At 50.8% G+C, this 26,169-nt stretch overlaps 1 protein-coding gene across 3 annotated transcripts in view; it reads left to right on the top strand.

Annotated features, from left to right (window-relative positions):
• The window catches only part of KSR1 (kinase suppressor of ras 1), a gene marked incomplete at its 5' end in the record, with an annotated part of 141,100 nt that overhangs the window by 68,892 nt on the left and 46,039 nt on the right, over positions 1 to 26,169 (top strand). For all 3 annotated transcript variants that reach the window (XM_079724731.1, XM_079724730.1, XM_079724729.1), the window contains one exon: positions 11,681 to 11,821. In XM_079724731.1, the coding sequence (XP_079580857.1) occupies positions 11,681 to 11,821 (141 nt within the window). The remainder of the gene's footprint in view (positions 1 to 11,680; positions 11,822 to 26,169) is intronic.

Raw genomic sequence — 26,169 nt, 5'->3', positions numbered from 1 at the left:
GTGACCGGGGACTGCTCCTTGTCCTCAGTTTACCCCTCTGTAAAATGGGGACAGTGTTAGGGCCTCTCTCGTCGGTTTTTTGTTGTTGTTAATGTATTGAAGTATAGTTGATTTACAATGTTGTGTTAACGTCTGCTGCACAGCAAACGGATTCAGTTACACACATATATGTATACTCTTTTTTATATTCTTTTCCATTATGGTTTATCACAGGATACTGAATATAGTTCCTTGTGCTATACAGTAGGACCTTGTTGTTTATCCATCCTATATCTCACCAATTTTTTTATGAGGATTAAGTGGCTTAATGTATATATAAAGCACTTAAAGCAATGCCTGGCACATGATAAACACCTTGTCAGTGTTAGCTATTATTATCTGATTTCTTCAATAAGTTGTGGTCAGTTGATTTCTTGGGCAGTTGGCAGCCCACCTGCTCTGTTTATTTTGAAATGAGGCCTCTCTTTGTTCAGCCATAGCTTGTCCAGGGTGGCAGGTATGCATGTGTGTGTGTCTTTGATCTGTGTCACCCCTGCCCCTGGCCTGGAGGACAGCTCCCATGACAGCCCGTGTGCCAAGCCTGGTGGCTGCCATGCCTGCCCCTTCCAGGTCCTCCTGGGCTTGCTTCCTCAGGTTGCATGCATCTTAATAGTTGTCCTGGTTTGCTTCACTCTGCTGCTCAGTCGGCTCACTGGGTTCCTGTCACACAGGCCCGCTTGTGAGTTACCTGCTCAGCCTCTGGGGTGAGTGTGTTCCAGCCTCACCTGACCTTGTCTGCGTTTGCCCCTTTTTGGGGACCACATGAGTGTAGCTTGGGATTTGCCATGTAAATGGACTCACTCGGAAACACGAGCAAGAATCTTAAAGGAATCAACTACAAAGGAATTTAACTACTTTCAAAGATAACAAGATACATTTTGTGATAAAAATGGCTGACCATGAGTATCAACAATCTACCAGGCCTCTGTGCTAAGCACTTTACATCTCCCACCCATGAAGGTAGTACTGTTATTCCCCCATTTTACAGATAAGGAAACTAAAGCATAGAATGGCTGAGTAACTTAAGGCAACTGGACAGCAATAGACCTGGGATTTGAACCCAGGTCTGACCATCCCTCTCCCTACCGCCTCTGGCCGGCATTCTTGGGATAGCTCAACAGTGACGTTTTGCTATATGAGCCCTTCCTCACTCTCCACCAATAATAGTGCCGGTGATGTCAGCCCAGTTACAGCTGAGGGGACTGCACAGGGCTTAGGGGCAGAGATCCTGTATCTTTGGGCCTTTGTGTGCTGGAGAGGGTAGTCCCAGAGCTGCCGTCACCTCAACCCCACTGCAATTCCATTCCCGGGTTCCAGGTCTGATTTCTTTCTTACGTCATCTAAACCCCACATTTCCTTATCTTCCTCTGCCCAGATAAAATGGTCTCTTAAGAAGAGTGCTGGGAAGAGTTTATAACAGAGAAGGCTGTGGGTAGTCGAATGGCCTTGGCAGATCCCTGGTGAAAAGAGGCGTGAATGCCCTTGCCAAGCGCCTCCCAGCCTTCCTTTCCTGAGAGGCATCTGAGGGGTCCCAGCTGGGAGTGGCCCCAGTGGGACTCAGTGTTTCAGGAGTGCTTGGTTTTAATCTATTAACTTAAAATAATTTTGTCCCCTCTTGGTGGGGGGGTTGGGGGGAGGGGGTGAGAGCACTTGACAATTGGACTCGAAAAGCCTGGGTGTGAAGCTGGTGCCTTAACACAGTAAATATCCTGTGGCCTGAGGCACGTCACTTCACCTCTGAGCCTTGGTTTCTCATCTCTGTAAATGGAGATGAGGGTGGTTCTCATGGGTCTGTGGGGAGGGTCGGATGGGATGATGTCTGTAAACTGTGACGTGCCGTGACCAGGTGTGAGGCATCTGCACAAGTACCCATAAGCTACCAGGTCATCTCATTGGTGCCCTTCAAGCTAGAACGGGCAGTCATGTCGCTGGTGGGGCATCCTGGTCTCACCTGAAACTCAGCTTGGTAATGCAGTGTCAGAGGTGTTGCTCAGATCTTGATAGTACAGAATGGATTGTAAAAGCGGGGGTAGTGCTGACCCGCCCTCTTGCTCAGAGCTGTTTGTTTCTACAGTCGGTTCTTAGCCCTGTTCCGTGGGAAGCCTGCAGACAGGTCAGCAGATCAGTAATCAACCCCTGCCTTTGGACACTCGCTTTTTGAGGTCTCCCCCCAACCCCCTGTCCCGGGCTCCCTGTCAGCCGTCAAAGCCACGGCCTTACCCACGATTAAGGCCCCAGAGAAAGGAGATGGGAACAGATATTTGCTGGGTGCCTGCGGCACGCCAGCTGCTGAGCACATCTTATCGTTCTGTCTTGACAGGGATCTTTGGAGGCTGATCTTCCCCCTCATTTACAATAGAGGAAATAAAGGCTCAGAGAGATTGTCAATGGCCCACAGTCCCTTAGCTGGTAGGAGGTGGGGGTGAGGTTTGAACTTCAGTCTATCTGACTCTCCATCCCCATGATCTTCCCAAGGAAGATAGGGGAGAGCTCGCTCTTTCTCTTGCAGGAACATCTGGGCCTGCTGCCCTGGGCCTGCTGTCCTTTAAGGGGTGGGAGCTTCCTGCTCTGCATGCGGGCCGGAAGGGGCTGGCTGGACAAGCTCCTCCAGGGCCTGGCCGCTCTGGCAAGTGCTGCCTCTTTCTAGCTGACCCCCTTCTGGGGGCTTTGGGAGGAGCTGGAGCTGGAGCACCTGGGGCAGTGACTTTTGCTCCTGGCAGGTGCAGGACACCCCTCTACCTGGGAGGTAGGGAAGGGGCGAGCCGGGAGGCACCTGGGCTGAGGTGCCTTTTCCAAGTCGGACCTTTGGGCCCGAAGGCTTCTGACAGGTAGCCGGCCCTTCCCCCATGAAGCACCAAGTTCTACTAAGTCAAACACATGTTGACTCATTTGCTGGAGAAACTCAGCTCTCAGGCTTCCTGCATTCCAGGGTGCTGGTATGCCAGAAATTCCCCAGACAAGCAAGCAGGGAAGTCTTGTCTTTATAGTAAAAATGCTAATAAAACATCTCTAGAATCTGCTCCTTCCTTTCCACCCACACCGCCACTGACTAAATTACCTTTTGTTCTCATTTGCTGAATTGCATTGGCTCCTTAATTGACTTTCCTGTCTCTGCTTTCTCCACACCCACTTCAATCTGTCCTCTACCTGGTTTCCAGAATGATCATTCAAACATCCAAATCTGACTACATTTCTTCCTTTGCATTCCTCCCCACGCCTGCAAGATTGATTGCAGATGCCTTAGTGTGGCCTTCCAGGACCTTCCAGAATCTTCTGGGACCTGCATGAGCTGGCCCTGCCCCCTGGCTGACTTTGCCCTCCCACCCTTCCCCATCCCCTCTAGTCTCTAGCTACTTGCTATATAGATCCGTTGTTTTTTTCGTTTGTTTGTTTGTTTTTTTGCGGTACACGGGCCTCTCACTCTTGTGGCCTCTCCCGTTGTGGAACACAGGCTCTGGACGCTCAGGCTCAGCGGTCATGGCTCACGGGCCCAGCCGCTCTGCGGCATGTGGGATCTTCCTGGACCGGGGCATGACCCCGCCTCCCCTGCATCGGCAGGCAGACTCTCAACCACTGTGCCACCAGGGAAGCCCGGCAAGCGGATTCTTAACCACTGCACCACCAGGGAAGCCCTGGAAAGACTTTTGGAGGAATGCTTTTGGATGGCACATGGTCCCAAGAAGAATGGCGAGATACCTTCTTTTTCTTTTTGTAGATTTTCTGGAAGCAGACCGGAAGCCTTAGAAGGTTTAGAAGGAGGTTTGAGACAGTGCAGCCTTAATAAACGTTAGCAGGACGGACTGCTTTCGGTGGCAAGTAACAGAAGATGTGACTTCCACAAACAGGCCCTTATGTCTCTCCTACTATGAGAAGTTTGGAGTAAGGTGGCTCATGTGTTTATCAGCTGAGCAGTGGTGTCTGTGTGGTTCTCTGGATAACTCTTGGCAATTCTAATCTTCAGAGCAGGAAGGGGGGCTATGGGAAGCCCCGGAGACCGTCCCACTTGTGAGGAAAGCAAACACTTTCCCAGTATTTCCAGTAGACACGTCCTCGTGTCTCATTGACCAGAACTGTCATACATAGCTAATTTCAAAGGAAGCTGGAAGTGGGGCCCAGATCATCACAAGAGCCGTGCTGGGACCCCATCCTAGGTCGATTACATGGACATAAAGTGAGGGTTGAGAACCGCTGACTCAGACCAGTTCATCACCGGGCACAGTGCTGCCCCAAACAGAGTGGGCCTGTGAGTGCAGAAGAAGTCAGGCATGGATATCAGATAGGTAATGAGCAGCACCCATCATGCCAGGGGAGTTCGCCATCACATTAGTCCACCCCTGGCATTCGAGGAGCTCACCTGTCCTTGCCTCTTACCCCCTGCATAGTCCTCTATCCTTTTCCGTGATGGTCTCAGTTGCTAGGCAAACAGTCATGTTCCTGGAAAAGAAGACCTATCTCCCCAGTATATGGCACGACCTCCTACTCATAGCAGGTGCTTTCAGAGCAGAGTTTGAAGTGTCTCACCTTCCCCCATCCCTCCCTTCTAGCGGCTTCCAGGCACCAGGTCTTCAGGGTAGGTAAGGGAGTAGGCCCATTGGCAGAAACCTACCTTTGTCATTAGGTGCAGCCTCTGCCTTTTTTCCAGGCCTCTGCTTGATAATTCACACCCAGGCCCCCTACGGTGTGCAGTGTCAGGAATTCTCTGGGATTACGTCTTATAATTGAGGGGCTGAGAGCTAAGCCATGCTCTGTGGGCTGCTCAAGTTCAGACAGGCACGTAGAGTAAGTGTTTGAACTGGGACAAAGTGTCAGTGCCTCTGGCCAGGGTCTCCTGCACCCACTGCTGTGCCGGCCCCTGGTACTGACACCCACCAGTGAGGCCCAAGTCTCGTCCTGTTTTGTCTCGGCCTGGGTTTGAAGCTCCCATCTGCAGCTGGTTGTCACGCTCCAGAGTCTGCAGCCCCAGTGGAGCCGACGCAGGGGGCGGGAGGCCCTGAGTTCCCAGCTGTGGCCTTCTCTCCCCCGGCCTCCTTGGGAATGGCTCCACTTGTGGTCTGGGGCAGACTTGTTTGTTTGTGTTTGAAGTTCCCCGACTCTGAGTTTAACGTCAGGGCAGGGTTGCCGGTGGGAGACTTGGCGGGGAGATTGTCTCTGCACAAATGCACGCGTGTGGTGGCTTCCCTGGGAGGAAATAGGCACGGGACAGAGGGCGTGAAGGATGGCTGGTTGCGAAATACCCGGCTTGGGAATGGAGGTCACTTTCTCCTCTGCTCGCCCCACTTCCCCTGGCATGCTCGCTCACTCTGCCTCTTGCCCACTAATGGCAGCCCCACTGGGTACCCTCGAGACCTCTGCAAGGCTCGGCGGTGCCAGGGCCGAGGGCTGCCGCTGACAGTCTTGGAGCTGAGTGCCTGGCCTGGCCTGTGCGGGGAGCCATGAGCTGCGTCATGACCTCCAGAGGCCTCCTTACAACCTCACAAATCATTCTGCAACACGTTGGCCGTGGCAGCCAGACCAGACTGCTTAGCTGGCTGGGTTGGCAGGAGGTCCCCAGAAGCTCACTCCAGCTTTGGGGAGGAGGTAAGAGAAGTAAGGGGGACAGCCCGAGGCCTGGGCAGAGCTGGCTGGTGCCAGGGGAGGAGCAGCAGCTTCAGGGACCGTACAGGGAAGGCTGGAGTAAGTCCCGAGAGCTTTGGCAACTTCCTGAAGTTTGGGATGGATTAGACAGGGACTTGGCCCTAGCAAGGACTGCTGTGGACGTCCTCTTAAGAATATATAGTGTGGGGCTTCCCTGGTGGCGCAGTGGTTGAGAGTCTGTTTGACTGTCTGGAAAGATGTGTTTTCTGCAAAGGTGCAAAACCCTGGGTGAGAAATCATCCATGCACACAGCCGTCGCATAAGGCCTCTCATGTTCCTGCGCCCTTACAGCTCTGGGAGCTGCTTCCTTTTCCCAGGGAAGTTTTTCTCCTTCAGTGGCATGTGCTTCGGGAGGTCTGACTGGTGTCTGCTCTTCAGGGGTGTCTGACTGGCCTCATCTCCATGGAAGGGATGCTCAGGGCAGCCTCCATTTGGGAGGCCTGTTTGGGAGTCACGCCAGCGCAGCCAGGGCTGGCAGATGATATTTGAAGTTGATCAGGGTGCCAGGCTGGGGTGCAGGTGCTTGTCTGGGCAGGCAGCATCCCCAGAGTCGACGCAGCTCCACTCCGGCCACGTCATCTGGTGCTAATGGTGGAGGTGTGAGCGCTCCAAGGAGAAGGGGTGCTCAGGTTTCTTGGAGTCAACCTGGGAGCGGGGTCTTGGCCCTTAGACCTTAAAATAAACATCCCGGCTCTGTGAATATCACCAGCATTCTCCTGAAGGCCATCGCCAGCATCTGGCTCTTCTTTAGCCCCATCTCTGAAATGGGCATGACCTCACCTGCGTTCTCCCTGTCACCCAAGGAGGTTGTAAGAGAATCTCGAGACTTAGCTGGATGAGGACACCACCCACCCAGGCTTCCACTGAGCACGTGTTTCCTTGTGCCGGGCATTTTCTGAACATTTTACATCCATGTTTTCTCATGTAAGTCTTCACAATAGCCCTTGGTGGGAGATCATCCCCATTTTAGAGGTGGGGAAACTGAGGCTGACAGGTTAATAAATCTGTGTTCACCTGCTGAGGGAGGGTGGTGGCGAGGGGCTTTGAGGCCAGGTCACTCTGTCCCGAGAGCTGGAGTTTTTCCTCGGAGCTACACTGAGTCTTGGATGTGCTTGGTGTAACCAAGGGTAATGTTCTGGGCCTGTATTTTTGTCAGTGTTGTTCCAAGCACTTTCATATATATTTGGACCCCAACTTCCATAAAATGTTACCCTCTTTATAGTGAGACTGAAGCTGAGCTAAGGGGGATTTCCCCAAGAGCCTTGACCATAAATGTCAGAGCTGGGACCAGAGCCTAGATCTTTCAGCCTTGGACACTTAGTGAGCGCCTGCTCGGTGTACCGTGTCTCGGTGATACCCACCGACTATTTGCGGGCTGACGTGATGCTCTTCTTGTCCTTCTTTAAATCAGGCTGAGTGTCAGGGCAGGGACGGGATGCACACCCATGAAGCAAAAGAGTATCAGGGGGAGGGACTTCCCTGGTGGTGCAGTGGTTGAGAGTCCGCCTGCCGATGCAGGGGCCACGGGTTCGTGCCCCGGTCTGGGAAGATCCCACGTGCCGCGGAGCGGCTGGGCCCGTGAGCCATGGCCGCTGAGCCTACGTGTCCGGAGCCTGTGCTCCGCAACGGGAGAGGCCACAACAGTGAGAGGCCCATGTACCGCAAAAAAAAAAAAAAGAGTATCCGGGGTGGAGGAAGACTTTTGTTCTGCCGCAGGTCCTCGCCTGTGGCCAGAGTGCTGATGACTCTTTTCCTCTTGCTGCTGGTCCCATCGCTGAAACCCCCAGGTGCTCTTCTTTCTGAAGAATTTATATCTTGCGGTTTTGTGGTTAAGAGAAAATGACGCTACCCATGAAAAGCCCTCACGGAGGCCCCTGGTGATGGGCTGGCAGGCCCTGCTACGGCTCGTCTGGGAAAGTAACCCCTGGGTGTTTCTGCGACTGCAACCAACTTTCTAAAAAGTGAGAGCAGCCTTATTTTTGCTCAGGTGCATGCCGGGCACCTCCTTAAGCAGAGCCCAAATCTGCAGGTGTCGTTCCTTCTTTACGAGCTCTAGTACACTAGTCCCGTGGGCAGTTGGGTCGCAGCGCACCCCGAATCTTCCCCTTTCCTGGTCCCCGCACGGGTGGCCAGGCTTATGGGTTGTCAACTGCGTGAGTGAGGAATCCCTTTAAATTCTGCACGGTCCTACCTATGGGCCCCCTCTGGGCTGCCTAGTGGGGATCTCTAACAGCCTTTAAAAAAAGAAACCGCTCGCTCCGCTTTGGGGGAACTCCCCTTGGGTTTTGAGACTCTCAAGCTCCTGAGCCATCACTTGCCTGATTGGCATTTGTTTTCCACTGTCATTTTAATAAACGTGTGCCTGTCGGGGCTCCAGAATGTATTGTGTGTTCATTTGTCCATTCACTCAACTAAGGTTTTACAGCAGCAGACCACATGCCAGGTGCTGTGCTGGCCCCTGGGGATCTAGTGGTGATCAGGTGATCAAGAACACAGACCAGGCCCCTGGCTTCAGGGAGTTTCCTGTCTAAAGAAGGAAGCAGACAAGTAAAATATTAGAACTGCGCTGTGTGATCTGATGGAGGAGAAGGGCTGGAGCTGTGAAGAACAGGGCTGAAGGGCTTGGTGAAGTCTTCCTGGAGGAATGGATATCTAAGCTCAGTTGTGGAGGCTGAGAGGTCGTTGGGATGAGCCTTCCTGGTAGAGGGCCAGGGCTGCGGGCCTTGAGGCTGAAAAGGGCGGGACATGCTGGCGGGGCTGAATGCGATAAAGCCCCCAGATACTGGCTCGTTAATAAGGCCGGGTTGGCTGATCTTGATGTTGGCCTGTGATGGCCAAAGTCTTAGCAGAATGGATGGGTTATTAATTGGCTCCTAGGGGTGCAGCCCTTGAAACACTCGGGCTGGTGACGGTCCGCCCTCTTTGCTGCTGATGTTAGTGCCAGCAGCCTGAGCTCTTTGGTTCATGCAGAAAAGAATGGTTTTGACTTTGCACAGTTAATTGATTTATTGCCTTGTCTTTGGTCAGCAACTTGACACTGTGGTTTGAGAGCAGTTTGGAGTGGAAGGAAGCCCTGGCTGTGAGAAACCTTTCGATGTGGGGATAAGGCCCCTGTGTTTTCTTCCCTCCTTCCTTCCTCAGGCATCTTTGAGCACATGTTATGTGCCAGATGCAGTAATAGGCGTGTGGGGACAGTCAAATGAGGTGGGCACAGTCCCTGGCCTGATGTAAAATAATGGGGGACTAACCTAGTCTTTGGGGGTGGTTTCCATACTATAATTCAATCCTCCCAACCAACTGCAAGCTGGTATCATCCTTGCTGTTGTACAGATGAGAGAACCAAGACTCAGAGATGTTAATGCACTTCCCCGAGGTCACACAGCTGTTAAATGGCAGAAACTAGATTTGAACCCAGATTCTGTTCAACTCTGAAGCCTGTGCTGTGTCCACTGCCCTGGGAGCTCACATCTATTGGGGGAGACCCAGTCAGAAGCTCGAACATGAACCCCTCTGTGATAGGCGCTACCAGAGAGGTGTAGACAGTGCACGCGGAAAGGGAGATGGGGGATTCTAATTAGCCCGGGAGGTCTTGCCCAGGCCAAGGACATTGTGGCTGGAGGAGGGAAGGATTTCCTGCCAAAACAGTTTGAGCGGAGGCCTGGGAGTAGGGAAGTACAGAAGGTATTTGTGGAATCCCTGGAGCACCCAGGTTGGGTGGAGAGGAGATGAGCCTGGAAAAGAAAGTTGAAGCCCTGAACTTGGAATTGGCCTCTGGTCACCATTGGGAGAGTTGGGTCAGAGTGGGACATGAGTGCCTCTACTTAGCCCCGTAGAATGAAAGCAGCACTTGTGCCTTCACATTTGTTAGCCTTATGCTCTAAAGATGCTCCCAGGGGCCTAGGTTCCATGATAGGACAGCACATAGTACACTTCTTGTGTGGCAACCCGGAGCTGCCAGCCTCAGCAGAGAGTGTTCCATTAGTAATGTCTGCTCTGGGTACCTGAAGGGCATGTGGTGCAGGAACGCCATTGGGTTTGCCTTTGTCTAGGTTTCACTAAACATCAAAGCTGTACAATGCGTGGAATTATTTTTGTTCTGACTCAGTGTTTCCTCTCTAGCAATTGTCTCCACTTGCCGCTGAGCTCTCTAGATAGCAGGACTTAGCAGAGCTCAGGGCTGCCGGAGAGGGCCCGTGCCCCTGAGTCTAGCAGATTGTGAGCCTGGGACCAGATACATTTCTGGGGGAAACTTAAGAAAGACTGATGTAGAAACAATGGTTTTGTTGTCATTATGAGTCTCATTTCACACCTCATATCCCTCTAGCCATAAGGGTTCTTTAGCCTGGGGTCTGTGGATAGAATTCAGGGGGTCCATGAATTTGGAGGGGAAAAGAATTGTACCTTCTTTTTTTTTCATTAACCTTATCTGAAATTTAGTATGTTGTCCAATTTGAATGGAGGCAACAAGGCACAGCCATCTTAGCAAATATGTGCGGCTTGGTCACGAGTAGAAATCACAGCTGTTTTCATATCACGTGACAGTTGTGGGGCTATCTGAAAAAGCAGTTTATACTTGTCACAACTTCAAAGGTATGAGACCCGTTGCTAGATATTGTTTGATGCTTTAATAAAGAAGCTTATAGTACTCTATCACAATTTTAAGTAATACTTTGATAAGTATATTTAAATATAATTGATTTCATTTGTAATCCTAATGTTCTGTTTTATGGATGTAAAAGCTTTATTCTTAGAAAGGGATCAGGGACCTCCCCAGACTGCCAAAGGGGTCCATGGTCCAAAAATGGTCGAGAGCTCCTGTTTGGAAATTGGGAGGCTTTCTAAGTATTCGAAATTTTAAATTATTAAATATCAGTAATTATTTTTTAGCATTGCAACTGTGCTAACAAAAAGAATCCTTACTCTTTAGAGAAAATATACTGAGATATTTACAGATGAAAGAAAAAGGAATGAATTAACAAGGGCAAAAACCCTGAAGCGGGCAGCAGGTCTTGGGAAGTGGCTCCAATGGCAGGGTTCCTTTGTCCAAGACTTTGAAGGTGGTGCCTGCCTTTGGGGGAAGCTCTCAACGGGTGCCTGGGTCGCTGGGCCTCAGCCGAGCCTGGTCCGCTTTGGGTTGTGCGCTCATTTCCATCTGTTCAAGTCCACTCCACCTTCTCAATCAGCCCCCGCTGCGCCCGCGCTGCAGGTCTTGCCCCTCTGCATCCATCAGCACCCGGCTGGTCGGGGCCCAGCGTTTGTCAAAGAGAATACTTACTAGTCTGACTTTAATTTACCCTTAGTTTTTTGAAGTTTTAGCCTTTTGAGACTCTTTTGAAAGCTGTGGACACGCTTCCCTGGAAAATGCACAGATTCAGATGTCTGAAATTTGCATACATTTCAGGGATGGATCTTGGTGGACCCAAATCAGGGACCTTTGCCAGCCACGCCACAGCCCACAGGCCTGGCCAGCACTCACGGTGTGTGTGCTATGTGCCAGGCACACACTGAGTGCTTCATTTCTTCTCTGCCCCCCCAGGGAGGGAGGTTCTATTATTACCCCCATTTTCTGGTGAAGGAAACTGAGGCTTTCCTGGGGGCGGGGTGTTAAGTAGCTTGTCCAAGGTCACAGGGCTAGGGTGTGTCTGAGCCCTCGGATCCCAGCCCAGACAATCTGACTCTAGGCTGGAAGCAGCCTAAGTGGAAGGTTACTCATCCTCTCCTGGTTTAAGCCGGTTCTGTCTTCTGCCCAGTCTCGACCGTTACTCTCCGAAGAGCGTGGTCCCGAGGGGGAGGCCGTGCCAGCCAGCCGTGGGTGGGGTAATGGGTGATGGGTGGTTCTCTAGGGTTTCCTGCTTCACCCCGTTTGAATGGCAGCAGAGGGGGCACCTGGCAGGCCCCTGTCCTTAGCACACGGCTTGTGTTTGCCAGAGCTCCCCATATCATGCTCGGGGCTGCCATGTACACGTGCCCGGAATGAACCCACTTTTCTTTCCTGGACTTCCCACAGGCAAAGCTGGTCCGGTACATCTGCAAGCAGCGGCAGTGCAAGCTGAGCGTGGCTCCCAGCGAGAGGACCCCGGAGCTCAACAGCTACCCTCGCTTCAGCGACTGGCTGTACATCTTTAACGTGAGGCCGGAGGTGGTACAGGTACGTGGACCGGGCTGTGGGGATTGGGGTCTGGGGGTGGGGCATGGGGGGGTAGTCAAGCAAAGGGACCAGGCACAAACCCGAGGACCAGCTCCACTGTGGCTACTGCTCTATACTCAGGAAAGGGATGTGGGGGGATGGCAGCAACAGGAGGGGCTCAGTGTACATGTGGCTCTAGTATGTGTCCTGGGTGCCATCGCTTTATGAGCCAGACAGCCTGACCACACCACTCATAGGTTCGCCGTGAGGACAGCAGCCGACATTTCTGGAAATATTGGCTATGCAGCAGACACTGTGTTAAACACTCTGTGCAGAGAATCTCACTTCATCCTCACAAAACCCTGTGAAGGAGTCACTATCATTATTGCCATTTTTTTTTCTTTTTTTTTTTTTTTTTGCGGTATGCGGGCCTCTCACTGTTGTGGCCTTTCCCGTTGCGGAGCACAGGCTCCGGACGCGCAGGCTCAGCAGTCATGGCTCACGGGCCCAGCAGCTCTGCGGCATGTGGGATCTTCCCGGACCGGGGCACGAACCTGCATCCCCTGCATTGGCAGGCGGACTCTCAACAGCTGCGCCACCAGGGAAGCCCCATTATTGCCATCTTATACTTGAGAAAATTAAAGCACAGAAGGGTCAAATAACTTTAAAATCATACAGCTAGTAAATGATAGCTTTGGAATTTGGAAGCAAGGGTCTGAGTTTAGTTTTCTCCTGTAACTGCAGTAATATATTATTTTCCTTCCTTTGTTCTCTCTTGCCATCCATCCAACCTACCCACCCACCTACCCACTAACCAATCAACCAGTTTGCATGGAGAGGGTCAGGGGTCCAGGACAGCTCTCACGGGGCATCAATAAATCAGTGCTTGGCAGGTGTGATTCACCCAGCCAGGTCTTTTAAATCCTTTACTTCTCTTCTAAAATTAAAAAGATGGACTCTTGCTATTGTTTTAAAAGTAATATGAATTCATTTTATACTTATTCATTTACACTTTGGAAAACAGAAAAGGGAGGGGAAAAATCACATACATATTCCCACTACTCAGAGAAAAATCTGTGATCATTAAGATTTTGATTTTTCCTTCTAGTCTTTTTTTTTTACCCTAATAGTTAAGTCTTTAAAAAATCTCTAGTGGGTTAGACCTGTGCTGTCTAGTAAGGTAGCTAATATTGTGACTTGGAATGTGGCAAGTCCACATTTAGATGTGTTATGATTTCAAAGATATAAATTCAAAGATGTGCTGAATGAAGACTTGATACAGAAAAAAGAAAAAGAAATGTTAACAACTTTAAAATTTTAATCTGTTGAGATGACACTATTTTGGATATATTAAGCTAAACAAAATGTGATTAAAATTAACTTCATAGATATTTACTTTTTAAAATGTGGCTGCTCAAAAATTAAAATTTAAGTGTGTGGCTTGCATTATATTTCGCTAGGGCAACACTGGTTTAAACCATCCTGAATAAACAATTTTATATTTTGCTCTTATCTTTTGACCTGCTAACCAGCCTGTTTTCCCCGTATTTTCACACTTAGTAACCCCCAGCCTTTTTTTAAGTGTATGCATAATGTTGAAGTGTATGTGCTGTAGTTTACCAGGCAGAGGTTAATTCCAGTTGTTGACTATTATATATAACATGGTGGTTAATATTATTTAGGAAGCTATTTGTGTATTTAAGAATTTTCCCTAGGAGAGATTCCAGGACAGGAGGTGACATGAGCATAAAAGGTTTGGTGAAGGGGGTGGAAGAAGATGGGAATGAATGGGGGGGGACCCACAGGGGCGCTCTCAGCACCTTACATGCTCCCGGCCCTGGCCCCGGCCCCAGTGGCCCTCATATTTGTGGCATATGCCAGCTTTTAAGAAACTGGCAGAGGGACTTCCCTGGTGGTGCAGTGGTTAAGAATCCGCCTGCCAATGCAGGAGACACGGGTTCAAGCCCTGGTCCGGGAAGATCCCACATGCCGCGGAGCAAGTAAGCCCGTGTGCCACAGCTACTGAGCCTGCGTGCCGCAACTACTGAAGCCTGTGCACCTAGAGCCTGTGCTCCACAACAAGAGAAGCCACTGCCATGAGAAGCCCACGCACTGCAAGGAAGAGTAGCCCCCGCTCGCCGCAACTAGAGAAAGCCCACTCGCGGCAACGAAGACCAACACAGCCAAAAATAAATAAATAAATAAAATGTTTTTAAAAAGAAGAAACTGGCAGAAAAGAGTTGGTCCATGTGAAGGTTGAGGGAAACTGTTTTGTGAGCTGGAGGTACCTTGGGCATTATTAACAGTTCCACGTACCTGTAACACATTATATGTATAATGGATACGTATAATATCACATAATACGTATAATGAACTTCACCTCTCTACATCTCTCCATCTGTCTCCCCACCCACCCATCCCCACCTGCTCTCGCTCACCCTCCCCTTCGCTCCCTCTGGTTTGACCTGTGCGCCCACTCTCCCGCTCTCTGGAGTGCTCTTTCCTAGGCTGATCCCGTGGACATCATTCTAGTGTCAGGTCTGTGGTCACTTCCTCCGAGCAGTCTTCCCTGATGATGGGACCTAAAGGTCACTCCTATCTTTCATTTTCTACCAATGCACCTTGGCTGATTTTCTCAAGGGCACCAGTCACTTTCTGGAGTTTATGTAACGTATTTGTTGCTCGGGGTCCGTCTCCTCTCTCCCGCTGGAGTACAAGCTCCGGGAGACAGGGACCTGCCTGCTCTGGTTGTTGGTCACAGAATCCCCTTTGAGTATTGGGCCTCATGTGATGACTGTTTGAGAAGAAGGGAGGAAGGGTGGATCTCATCATGACATGGCGGATGTCCCCTGAGTCAAGGGTTTGGTCCTGAGTGGGTGGTGACAGGTTATTCCAGGGTCTGGCTTTTCAAGCCTGTACGGTAGGCCACTGTTGGGACTATAGCCCCAAAGATCCATCTTCCCAGTCATGCCCGGCTGCCCATGAGTCAGCCTCTGGAAAGACCCCTGGGAGAGTTGGTACTCCCAGAGGAGGGGGCCTTCTCCAGGAAGGCCGGAGCCCCAGGGGGCCCTTCTGACTTACGGACCACCTTTCATTTATTAAGGGGTTGTGCTTCCAAATGCCTGACCAGTCTCTTGCTGGGAGGCCTCTATAGTCTGATTATGAGTCTGCACCATGACTAAGGGGCTCCTGGGACCCCTCAGGGTCTCCTGCTCATTTTGCCTCAAAGCTGACATATAGAGAGCACACCTGGCGTGTAGTACAAGTGCCGTGTATTCACTGAGTCCTCGCTCTTTGCCACGTCCCTCTCCTGCCTCTTAGAAATGCCTGGGTTCTTGGCCTGGCTCTGGGAACCTGGCCAAACCCTTAACCTCCCTAAGCCTCAGTTTCCTTCTCTGTAAAATGGGGGAGTAACCCATGTGCCATGTGTTCGCTGAGGCAGTTGTGAGGGTCAAGCACTTCGAGGCACTGTGGTGTTTGCTGGGGTGGAAGAGGGAAAATGAAGGCAGTTTCCTCACCTCATCCTCAGCTGCCATTATTCCTGAGTGAGAGTCAGACCCAGCAGAGACTGTCGGAGGCTTGTACACCAGGCAGCTGTAAATAGCCATCAGGGGAGTGGATGGAAACAGGGGCTGGCTGGGGGGCAGTTTTCTGAATCAAGAGGCAGTGGGAGTTGGCCGAGGGCTTAAGACAGAAGGCAGCACGTGGGACCAACTGGAGGCAGGCCCAGTGTCCACCTCCCACCTCCTGCTGGTCCCAAGGGCCACACGTGGTCATCCTTACCACCATTGGCATCCTCACCACCATCGTCACCATCACTGGTGGGCTGGAGGAGATGAGGCCAGAGTGGCTGGGGAACAGGAGGAGGGCAGGCCAGGCTGCCTGGGTTTTAAGAACCACAAGGAGACACTGGCCAGGTGTCACTCCATCTTCCCCCAGACTCCCCAGACCCTTCTCAAAATTAGTCTTTTTCTTCCCCCCAGATCTCATGGCAGTTCTTGGGCTATGGGCCAGAGTGTCCTGAAGGTTGAAAGAAGGCTGTTTCCTTTAGAAATCCCAGCCCCTTCTGACCGGGGAGGAGCTGGCTTCACGCACTGTGTTCCTTAGACTTTCTCCTTGCTGTGCGGGGGGGGGGGGGGGGCGGGAGCAGTGTTAGAGTAGCTCCCTGGCTTCAAGGCCAGCCCTGGGGCGTTGGCCTGTCTTGTTCTGTTTCTTAACCCCGGCAGTTGTGTGGACTCTGACTGGCACCCACCCCACCCTGCTAGGCCTTGATGCATCCTGTGTGCTTTCAGCCAGAATTGGTTCTAGAATAGGTGCAAATTTCAGAAACCAAAGTTCCAAACAGCATGAAAGCCCCATGCCTTTCCAAAGTTGACCTCACAGACAGAATCCTTTGATGTCTGAATGTCATTGAAATCATTGTTTATTTTCTTAAATAAATGTTTTATTTTGGAATAGTTTTAGATTTACAGAAAAGGTGCAGAGAGAATGCAGAGTTCCCGTATGTACCCCTTACCCAGCTTCCCCCATCATTAACATCATACGTTACCACGGTACATTCGTGGAAACTCAGAACGTGGCATTGGTACATGACTACTAATTAAACTCCAGACTCTATTTGGATTTCACCAGTTTTTCCATTACTGTCCTCTTCCTGTTCTAGGTTCCAATCCAGGGTACCACATTGTTTTTATTCGCATCCAAATTTCCTTTTCTTTCTTTTTTTTTTTTTTAGATGTTAAAATGGGATCATAGCATATACACCATCCTGTGGGGTTTTAGTCTGAATCTCACCTCTTTGTTAATCCATGCAAACCCACCTCATTCTTCTTTAGCAATAGAGTGGGAAGAGATTGGATTGCTCTGTGATATCTTAGGAATCGCTGTGTTGGAGGGGTGCCCACGTGTGCACATAGAGGCCCACATAGAAGGCATCAGCTCATGCCCAGAAGAAGCCAGGTGCCCAGCAGCATGGCACCTGGCATATGGGAAGCCCTGGCAGATATTTGCTGGTGAAAAGTGACTGAGGAATGAGCGAAAGTCACAGTGGGATGGAGGCTGGGGGTGCCAGACTTGAAAACGGGGTCTCTACCTGTCCTTTTTCTGTCTGGCTTTTTGGGGAAGGGATCAAAAATCCATGAAGTCTGGCAATTTCCTTGTGCTGAGCTATGGGGGTGCATTGGTGCAGTCAATACCCCCAAGATGATTTGCCCCAGGGCTGCTCCCCGAGGCCTCTGGGGATGGTCTTTGTGTGATGGGACTTGTCTCTTCAGCCTCTTTGAGTTCTCTGCTGATCTTGAGGCTTCATAGCTTCGTGACTGGGGCTCTAATTTTTCCCGCAGGAAAATACCTGCCTCATACGTGTGTGTAGCCATGTATCCATGTATAACCTCCTCCTTCCTTTTCAAAATCACCTTCCCAGGATCTGGGCCTCTAGGGTTATCTAAATAGTATTTCAGCTTTGTCCTTAGATTGTGGTCACCAGTTTGTGGCCATACAGTTTCCTGGAAAGAATGCCCTCCCGCTGGATGAAGAGAGGGGACGGACGTGGAAGTGGCCGTAGGGTGGTGTGGCACTTCTGGGTTTCTGATGTGGATGAAGGGACTCTGCACTCTTCCTCCTCTTCCCACCGGGGACACATCTCGGCCCTCTGTGGCTCCAGAGCCTGCTGCAGGCACTCTGACCTGTGTGACCACTGACTCCTCCCTCCTCTGTGGATGCTGGAGACGGGCAGCTCTGGAGATGCCTTCCTGTATTCACCCAACCATCAGTCCTTTGTCTAGAGTGACACTGTCCAATAGAACTTTCCGTGATGCTAGAAACATTCTATTCTGCCCTTTGCAGTGTGGTAGCCACCAGCCACATGTGGCCTGGCGGGGGACCCTTGAAATATATGTAGTGTGACGGAGAAAGTGAAATTAAAATTTGTTTCTATCATACTGAATTTTGATTTAAATAGCCATTTGGCAGTTGCAGTGATTGGGCAGCACAGGTCTGGAGACCGTGCTGATGGGGCCGTGTGCTGAGAGCCGGGATGCCAAACACACTCTCCCCAGTGCCAGGAGCTCTGAGGCTTGGGGGAGATGCATGATCGACAGCTGGCACCGAGTGCCCGGACGGAAGCCAGCCTGGGGTCTGTGGAAGCAAGCGGGCAAACTCACCGTGGGTGCTAGCCGGGGGCTAGCCTGGCGGGAAGGGGAAGGACACACTAGACGGAGGGAGGGAACAGTAACTGCAAAGACCCCAGGGTCTGGGTCTCAGAAAGCTGGTGCCGTCCTCACAGGAAGTGTTTGCAAAGGGCTGGTCCTGGAGGAGATCGGTGAGGAAACAGGGTTGGTTCGTGGATCTCTCCATGAGTGGAGCGTAGGGGTTGGGGTTTTATCTGGGAGATCATGGAAGAGCGTGTGCATGAGAGAGGAAGACAGAGAACATTAGGATTGTTTGAAGGAAAGTAGAACTCCTAGTGAGAAGGCTGGATTCATCGGGGCTGGTGGGGGGTGGGTGGAAGGTGAGACAGTGCCCCTGGCTGGTGAGGAGTGGGGAGCAGGTCTGGAGGGTTGGGGGCCCTTCGGGACGAGGGAGTGAGCAGGAGACTGAGTTTAGAGGCAGGGCCCCTTCCCCGGGCATCTAGAGTCACACGCTGTGACTATCTCCACCCCCTTCCCCATCTATAGGTTAAAAACTAAAAATCACAGCTTCATGTTCTGGCTGCAGCTGGGGAAATGATTTCAGAGCCTGCTGGCATGGAGCCATTTTTTTTTCTTCAGCAATTTCCCTGTTGGTAGTTGTTAAAGGAAGTGGCAAGTGCTGGCTGGGATCAGTGCTAGCAGGGAGCGCGGTGATGCGGAGGCTGGATTCCATGGGCCTCAGGCTCCCCGAATAAGGTCTCGCTGGTGGCGTATTTTTTTTGTTTGTTTGTTTGTTTGTTTTTTGCGGTACCTGGGCCTCTCACTGTTGTGGCCTCTCCCGTTGTGGAGCACAGGCTCGGGACGCGCAGGCTCAGCGGCCATGGCTCACGGGCCCAGCCGCTCTGCGGTGTGTGGGATCCTCCCGGACCGGGGCACGAACCCGTGTCCCCTGCATCGGCAGGCGGACTCTCAACCACTGCGCCACCAGGGAAGCCCAGGTGGCGTGTTTTGAACTGAAGATGCAGGCGGGTCCGGTAAGGGGTTTTTGTGGTGGCCCCGACTAGGCAGGTTTCTCTGTCCCCTTTCCTCTGTCCGTGCATTCCCATGTGTAAAGTCAGGCCTTCTCCTGGGGACGGGGAAGAAAGCTGCCTCACCTCTGCCACCATCTTGGTTTCCCATTGGCTGGGAGTGGCTCTAGCTCTGTGGGCCTCAGGATGCAGGCCTTGTGGAGCGGGAGGCTGTGTAAGATTAGACCAGAAGAGTGAACGGGTATTTGGCTCCCGGGTTCAGCTTTAATAGACGTGAATCCTGCCACCCTCGCTCCTAGCGTCTCCTCACATCCCTCTTCCCGTCCCCACCCTCTACCTTTGGGAGCCAGAGGCCCCGCCATCCTGACAGCCTTGCTCTTTGGCATCTGGGAGCCTCCTCGGAATGCAGCACACACCCTCACCCAGCCACGTGCAGGGATCCAGGCCAACAATCAGCCCCACCGGCCTGGGGCTGCCGCCATACTGAGGAATTGAGATCTTGGGCGCTGACCTCAGTACCAGCTCAGAGCGGCTGGGAGGTGGAGGCCTGCGTGGTGGACTGGCATGTGGGCATGACCCAACCAGTCGGGGGAAGACCTGAAGTCGGGATATGGGAGGAAGAGGGCAAACTACAAGGCAGCATTTTATAGATACCATCCTCTTTAATCCTGCTACCTTGGGTGGGGGGTGGGGGCCGCGGGAGAAACACTATGATCCCCACTTTATAGCTGAGCAAACCGAGGCTCAGAGATGTTGAGTGACATGTTAGCGTCACACAGAGAGCCGACAGGCAGGTCAGGATTCAAACTCACGTCCTTGTGGCTCCAGATCCAGGCTTCCTTCCCCTGACAGATTTTGTCATCTGACGCCTTACCCAGAATAGCTCAGCCTGGGGCTATTGTATGTAGTTGTGTAATTGAATTGATCTTTATTTCTTCCAGTCTTCCTCCCTCTCCCCTCCCCCCTCCTCCCCCACCCTCTCCCTCTCTCTCAATCTCTTTCTTTCCTTTTCTCCTGCCTTTCTCCCCTCCCCCATTTTTCCTTTCTCTTCCTCCCTCCCTCTGTCCTTCCTCCTTTCCTCAATCCCCTCCTTCTTTCTTTCCTTTCCATCCGTTTGTTCTACGTCCAATGATCACTTACCTTGTGCCAGGTACCCAGATTAATTACCCCAGGGGATTCATTGATGAGTAGAGTGCAGTCTGCCCTGGAGGGCTTATAGGGTGGTGGGATGTACACGTCTCCAAATAACCACGGGGCAAAGCAGACTGACGTCCCGAGGGAGGACAGGATGAAACATGGGGGAGACACAGAGCTGAGGGCGTGCTCACGTTTTCTCCTATTTGTCCAATCATGCGTTCGCCCAGTGAACGTGCGCTTACCTCCTGTTGTGTGCCAGATGCTGCTCTAGGCATTGCCTGTGAGTTCCTGTCCTTACAGGACTTGCAGACGTCACTCCTTCCCATTGATGAAGTGATTTATTTTTCTGATCACGAACCAAAGTGCCCTCTTTTAAGCTTTGAGTTGAGGAGGTGCGCCTGATTCCTAGAAATCTGAAAAATCATGCGATGACTGCTCTGCTTAGCCCATACTGGTTGGCATTTTTGAATGGTGAGCCCATCTCCTCAATCCTTTAGATTTCTGGGCTGCCAAGCCCAGCGAAAACTGACAAGACCGAAAGTCCCATGTGGGCAGGGACCTGGCTGTCTTGTTCACTGCTCTATCGCCAGTGCCTGGCGAGTAATAGGTGTTCTTGTTGAATGGCTGAATCTAAATAAAATTATCCAAAGAGTTTTGGTCTCTTAGGTCTCAGGAACTCTCTCATCTGAGCTAGTGAAGGTTGAATTGCAAGGGTCTCTGGGGAGGACTTTGGGGGCTGCCGATGGCCTGCTGTGGCCTGGGGTTCCTGAGCTGCCTCTGGTTTCCACTGGCAACGGGTTGGACTTGAGCAAGACTGTGTGCCTGTAGCCTCCTCTGGGGCCACTAGCTCCTGGGCTGTCAGCTGTCCATCTTCTCCAGGGACTGCCTCAAAGGCAAAATTGCTCTAGAACAGATCTGCCCAGCTAGATATTGGGAAATTCTTGTGTCAACACCACACTGTTTTAATTATCTTAAAGCAAAAAGTGTCTTCTCTCATTACTCTTCTTTTTTTAAAAAAAAATCAGCATATACATTTCAGTGGTCCTCGCTTCCAGCTATATGCCTTTGGGCAGGCAGCAAGATTAGAAAGAAAGATCGCTTAAGAGCGTGACCTCTGGAATTAGACAGCCCAGACCCTGCTGTTGGGAGGCGGACATAAGCTTAACTCTGCCACTTGCCAGTGGTGTGACCTTGGATAAGTCCCTTACCTCTCTGAGCCTGTTAACTCGTCTGTCAGCTGCTCTAGCTAGAAACTGAGGAGTCATTTCTGATTCCTTCTGCTTCCTCCACCTCGACATTCAATTGACTAGCAAATCCCACCAGCTCTATTTCCAAATATATATCCCCAATCCATCTGTGTTTCTTTTTCACCGCTGCCACCTCCCTGGTCCTAGCTACTGCATGGACTTGTGCAGTAGCACCTACATCACTCTTTGTATCACTCTTGCCCTTCCCTCTGTTTCATTGTTCATGAGCCAAGAGTGATTCTTCTTAAAACCCCAATCCGACCACCTCACTTTCCTGAGTACAGTGCTTCACTGGTGTCTTGTTGCACTCAGCATACAATCCAGACTCCTCACCATTACCTTCAAGGCTCTGGAGTATTCGGTATCTGCCTCCTTCTGTGTCGCCTCTTGCTCCTCCGCACTCTTCCCCTCATGTTAGGACAGGTCAGGTTGTTTCCTGTCATAGCCCAGGGCCTTTGTGTGTTCTGTTTCCTCTGCCTGGAAATTTCTATACTCTCATGGCTAGCACCTTCTCATCCTCTGACAGGAGCTTAAGAGTCAGCTCTTCAGAGAAGCCATCCTGTCTAAAATTACATGCCCCGCCCCACCGACCATACCCACCACTTTGTCTCAGTATGCTGTTTCCTTTTAGCACTTATTCACAAATCTCAATTACGTATGTTAGTTACTTTTGAATTTGTTTTTTATTGTTTCCTAATAGGATATAAGCTCCCTAAGGAAAGAGACTATATTTTTTGTTCACTGCTGTATCCCCTGTGCTGAGTAAGGTGCCTGGCCCACCCTTGCTATTCAGTAGCTGTCTATTGATTGGATGGATGGATGGATGGATGGGTGGATAAATAGGTGGAGGATGACATGGTACCAGGGCACTTAGTAAGCACTTACTAAGTAAAAGCTATTTTGTTCTCCTACTTCTAGTTAGAACTCTTCTGTAGCAAGTTCCAATATAAACCAGCTTAAAGAAAACAGGCTTTTATCAGCTTAGGTAATAAAAGTCCAGGGAAGTCTGGATGCAGGGGCTCAGATGATGCTATTAGAGCTCACTTCTTGGACAGGCCCATTCCACATGGCAGTCATGAAGGGCACAAGCAGCTAAGCTTCACTTTCTTTCAGCATAGTAGTGGTGTTTCCTATTGAGAGCTTCTTACCCTAGAACTGCAGCTAAAAAATCCCAGGGAAGGCTCTGATTGGTTTGGCTTTGGTCATGTGCTCATATCAGAACCAATCACAGAGCTAACAAGATAGAGAACTCCAGTTGGCCCAAACTAGGTCATAGGTTCAGCCCTTTGGCAGAAAGGTGGCGAGCCTGAAGGGTCAGGGCCACCTACACTTGGGAATTGGGTCTTGGAGGAAAGAGAGCCCCACTGACAGAAGAAGGATGCACAGACACACACTCACTCCCTTAGATAACAATAACTGTTCCTACTGTAGTTCCCCATCCCCCACCTTCACCAGGAGCTCTCCATGAGGATGGGTCACCTGGCTTTCCCCTGGGGGGGACCTTGCGGTGACCGTTGTGCCCGCCTTTCCCAACAGTGAGCAGAACTCCTCTGTCTGTGTAGGAGGCAAAGGGCCTCAGGCTCAGAGGTGGTTTGTCAAAGGCCCAGACCCTGGCAGGGGTTCTGCAGAGATCATGTTTCTGGGATATAATAGGTGAGTCTGTTCTTCAGTTTTTGTTTTTAATAACACTTCTCACTTTCTTCACTATGATAGTAATAAATATTTATTTTAGAAAGTATAGAAAAGCAAAGAAAATAGGTCATCTGTAATCCTGCACAGAGGTGATGATTGCTTTTTGGCTTTTCAGGGTGTTTTTGTTTTTGTTTTTTTTCTTAATATCCAGTAATTTATATGTATGTTCCTTTTCAAAATGTGAAAAGTATAGAAATTAAAGAAAACAATACTGCTGTTTATTGATGGTTTACCTCATAATCTTACTACTAAGAGGAAGTGATGGAAACATTGTGGTGCATTTCCTTCCAGTTGGCCTTTGTTGGTTGATTTTTCTTTTCTTTTTCTTCTTTTTTAAATGTCATTTATTCGTGAATTTATGCTGTGATTCTTTAGTGAGTGCTCCCAATGTGCCTGGGACTGAGCTGTGAGCTTTACATGGAGCATCTCGTTCAGTCCTCCTGATAACCTTCTGGGGAGATGTCTTACTCCATTCCATTCTGGCTGCTGGAACAGAAATACCGTAGAATGGACTAGGTAGCCTTAAAACAACAGAAATTTATTTCTCACCGTTCTGGCAACTGAGAAAGAAGTCCAAGATCAAGGTGCCGGCAGATTCAGTGTCTGGTGAAGATCCACTTCCTGGTTCATAGATGACCGTCTTTCTGCTGTCTCTTCACATGGCGGAAGGGACCAGGCAGCCCTCTGGTGTCTCTTTTATAATCAGGGCACTAATCCCATCCTAAGGGCTCCACACTCATGACATCCCAAAGGCCCCACTAATATCATCACATTAGGATTAGGTTTCAACATACTAATTTTGGGGAGAACACAAGGGTTTAGTCTGTAGCAGGAGGCAATGCTTTTATCCCCAGTGTAGGATAGAGATAGAGAAACTGACAGTCACTTACCTGATGTCACCTAGATGGTAAGTGGGGGAGCCAGGATTCATACCCAGGAAGTCTGGCTCCAAAGTTGGGGTCACAACACACACACTTTAAATTCTCATGGATGGAACCATGTTGTATATTCCCTCTGTGATGCCTGAGCATCTTTTTAAAAATTTCACCGAAAGTAACATTTTCTAAAGCTAATTACAAGTGTTCATTGTAGGAAAATTTGAAAATATAGAAAAGCTCAAAAAAGAAAATAACCCCCCACACACAACCCCACCAGCCACTGCTAACCAGCCATAAAACTTTGTACATTTCTTTTTTCCAACTACACATAGTCAAGTTCACTGTTTTTGGTGTACAGTTCTATGAGTTTTTGTTTTTTAAGTATATATTTTTTAATTTATTTATTTTATTTTTGGCTGTGTTGGGTCTTCGTTGATGCATGCAGGCTTTCTCTAGTGGCGGTGAGCGGGGGCTACTCTTCGTTGTGGCGTGCGGGCCTCTCATTGCGGTCGCTTCTCGTTGCGGAGCACGGGCTCTAGGCACGTGGGCTCAGTAGTTGTGGCTCGCGGGCTTCAGTAGTTGTGGCTCGCAGGCTCAGTAGTTGTGGCTCGCAGGTTCTAGAGCGCAGGCTCAGTAGTTGTGGCACACGGGCTTAGTTGCTCCGCAGTATGTGGGATCTTCCCGGACCAGGGCCCGAACCCGTGTCCCCTGCATTGGCAGACAGATTCCCAACCACTGTGCAGCCAGTGAAGTCCCTTCTATGTGTTTTGATAGCTGGTAGTTTGTACGGCTCTTCCTTTGGGTGTCTAAACCACCCAGCCCCAAATCTGTGAGAGCAGCAGGGGTATTGGAAGCAATTGGAGTTCATGCGGGGGTGGGGTTTCCCCAGATGATTCACTGGGAGGAGGGAGATGATCGTGCTCCTCGTTGACTCAGGTCAGACTCTTTGGAGGGGGGCAGTGAGGCAGGGAACACCTCTCTGTCTGCAGCCTGGTATCCCAGATACCCTGGGTGCCTGGCCCCCGGCCCCCTGCAGCGAGGCCCGCCGGAGCCTCTGTGTCTTACACCCAGCACCTGCTCCGGGAGGTATGTGCTGACTCCCCAGCTCCCCGGCACAGACTATTTTTGGCTGCAGTGACTGTTCACTACAGTCATGAAAACAGAAACTCCTCTCCCTACCTCCTTCCCTGGGACACCACACCAGGGACCAGGGCAGCCAGGGACCCTGGGCTTGGGCCCCTCATCATGCATTGCCTGTGGAGCTGGGTGATGGCCAAGGCTACAAGGAGCACAGGGACCCCACCACCCGTGGTGCTGCGCAAAGCACAAAGCCTGGACCGGCGCGGGCTGGAGGGTTGCGAGGTAGGCACTGGGGGCTGGGATCAGGTGGCCTTTGCATGAGAGCCTGGAAGGAGTGTGTTTGGCTGGGCTCCGGGTCCTTGCTTTGCTGTCTATATAGAACACATCTGGAGAAATCAGCATATTGGGGTAGCACATGCCTTCCACTTCATTATTTCATTCCCTTTCTTTTTTGCAGTTAGGTGGCTGGTGGGGACCCGTCGGAACCTTACTGAAATAGATCTTCCCCTTCTAGTGAATGGCTTTGGGCCCGTTCGTGCTTTTGGTTTGAACAGGGCACACACTTGTTTTGAACCTATTTCTTCTGCCAGGAGCTTAAGAAACCAGCGTTGTATAGGCAGGCCCAGCCCTGTCTCAGTGCTTCTGGTCCACCAGATAAGGGGGACCAAGCCCTATAGAGGCTGTGAGTGCTAGCTTTGGAGGTACGTGGACCAGGGTCCAATCTAGGCTCCATCGCTCGCTTGCTGTGTCTTAGGTGAGTAACCTAATCTCTCTGAACCTCACTTCCCTTAGCAACTAAGCAGTTGTGCCCAGGCCGCTTCACAAATGGCCGTAGTACCAGGAGTTGTTAATTTATGATTAGATTGGTTGTGAAAAGAGGAAGCATGTCAAGAAGCTGAGTGAGAATCAATGTGCCACAGCCCTGGGTGGGTCTTAGCGCTCAGCTCAGAACCTGGGTGTTTGGGTGTAGCTGGTGATGTGTGATTAGCTTCTTCTTTACAAAAATAAGAAAGATGTGTCACTGAAGTGGGCATGGGTCGGGGTGGGCAAGAACATGGAGCCGAGGATTTCTGCCCACCCACCATCTTTTGAGTCACCAAGACATTAGGGACTTGCCAGGCTCCAGGTGAGGCCATGAGCCCAGAACCCCACTGCTTCCAGATTCCAGAGGGCTCTGGA

Source organism: Hyperoodon ampullatus (genome assembly GCF_949752795.1).
Source record: "Hyperoodon ampullatus genome assembly, chromosome: 19".
Taxonomy (NCBI): Eukaryota; Metazoa; Chordata; class Mammalia; order Artiodactyla; family Ziphiidae; genus Hyperoodon; species Hyperoodon ampullatus.
Note: the sequence above shows the minus strand (reverse complement) of the source record. Positions and strands in the feature narration are given on the sequence as shown.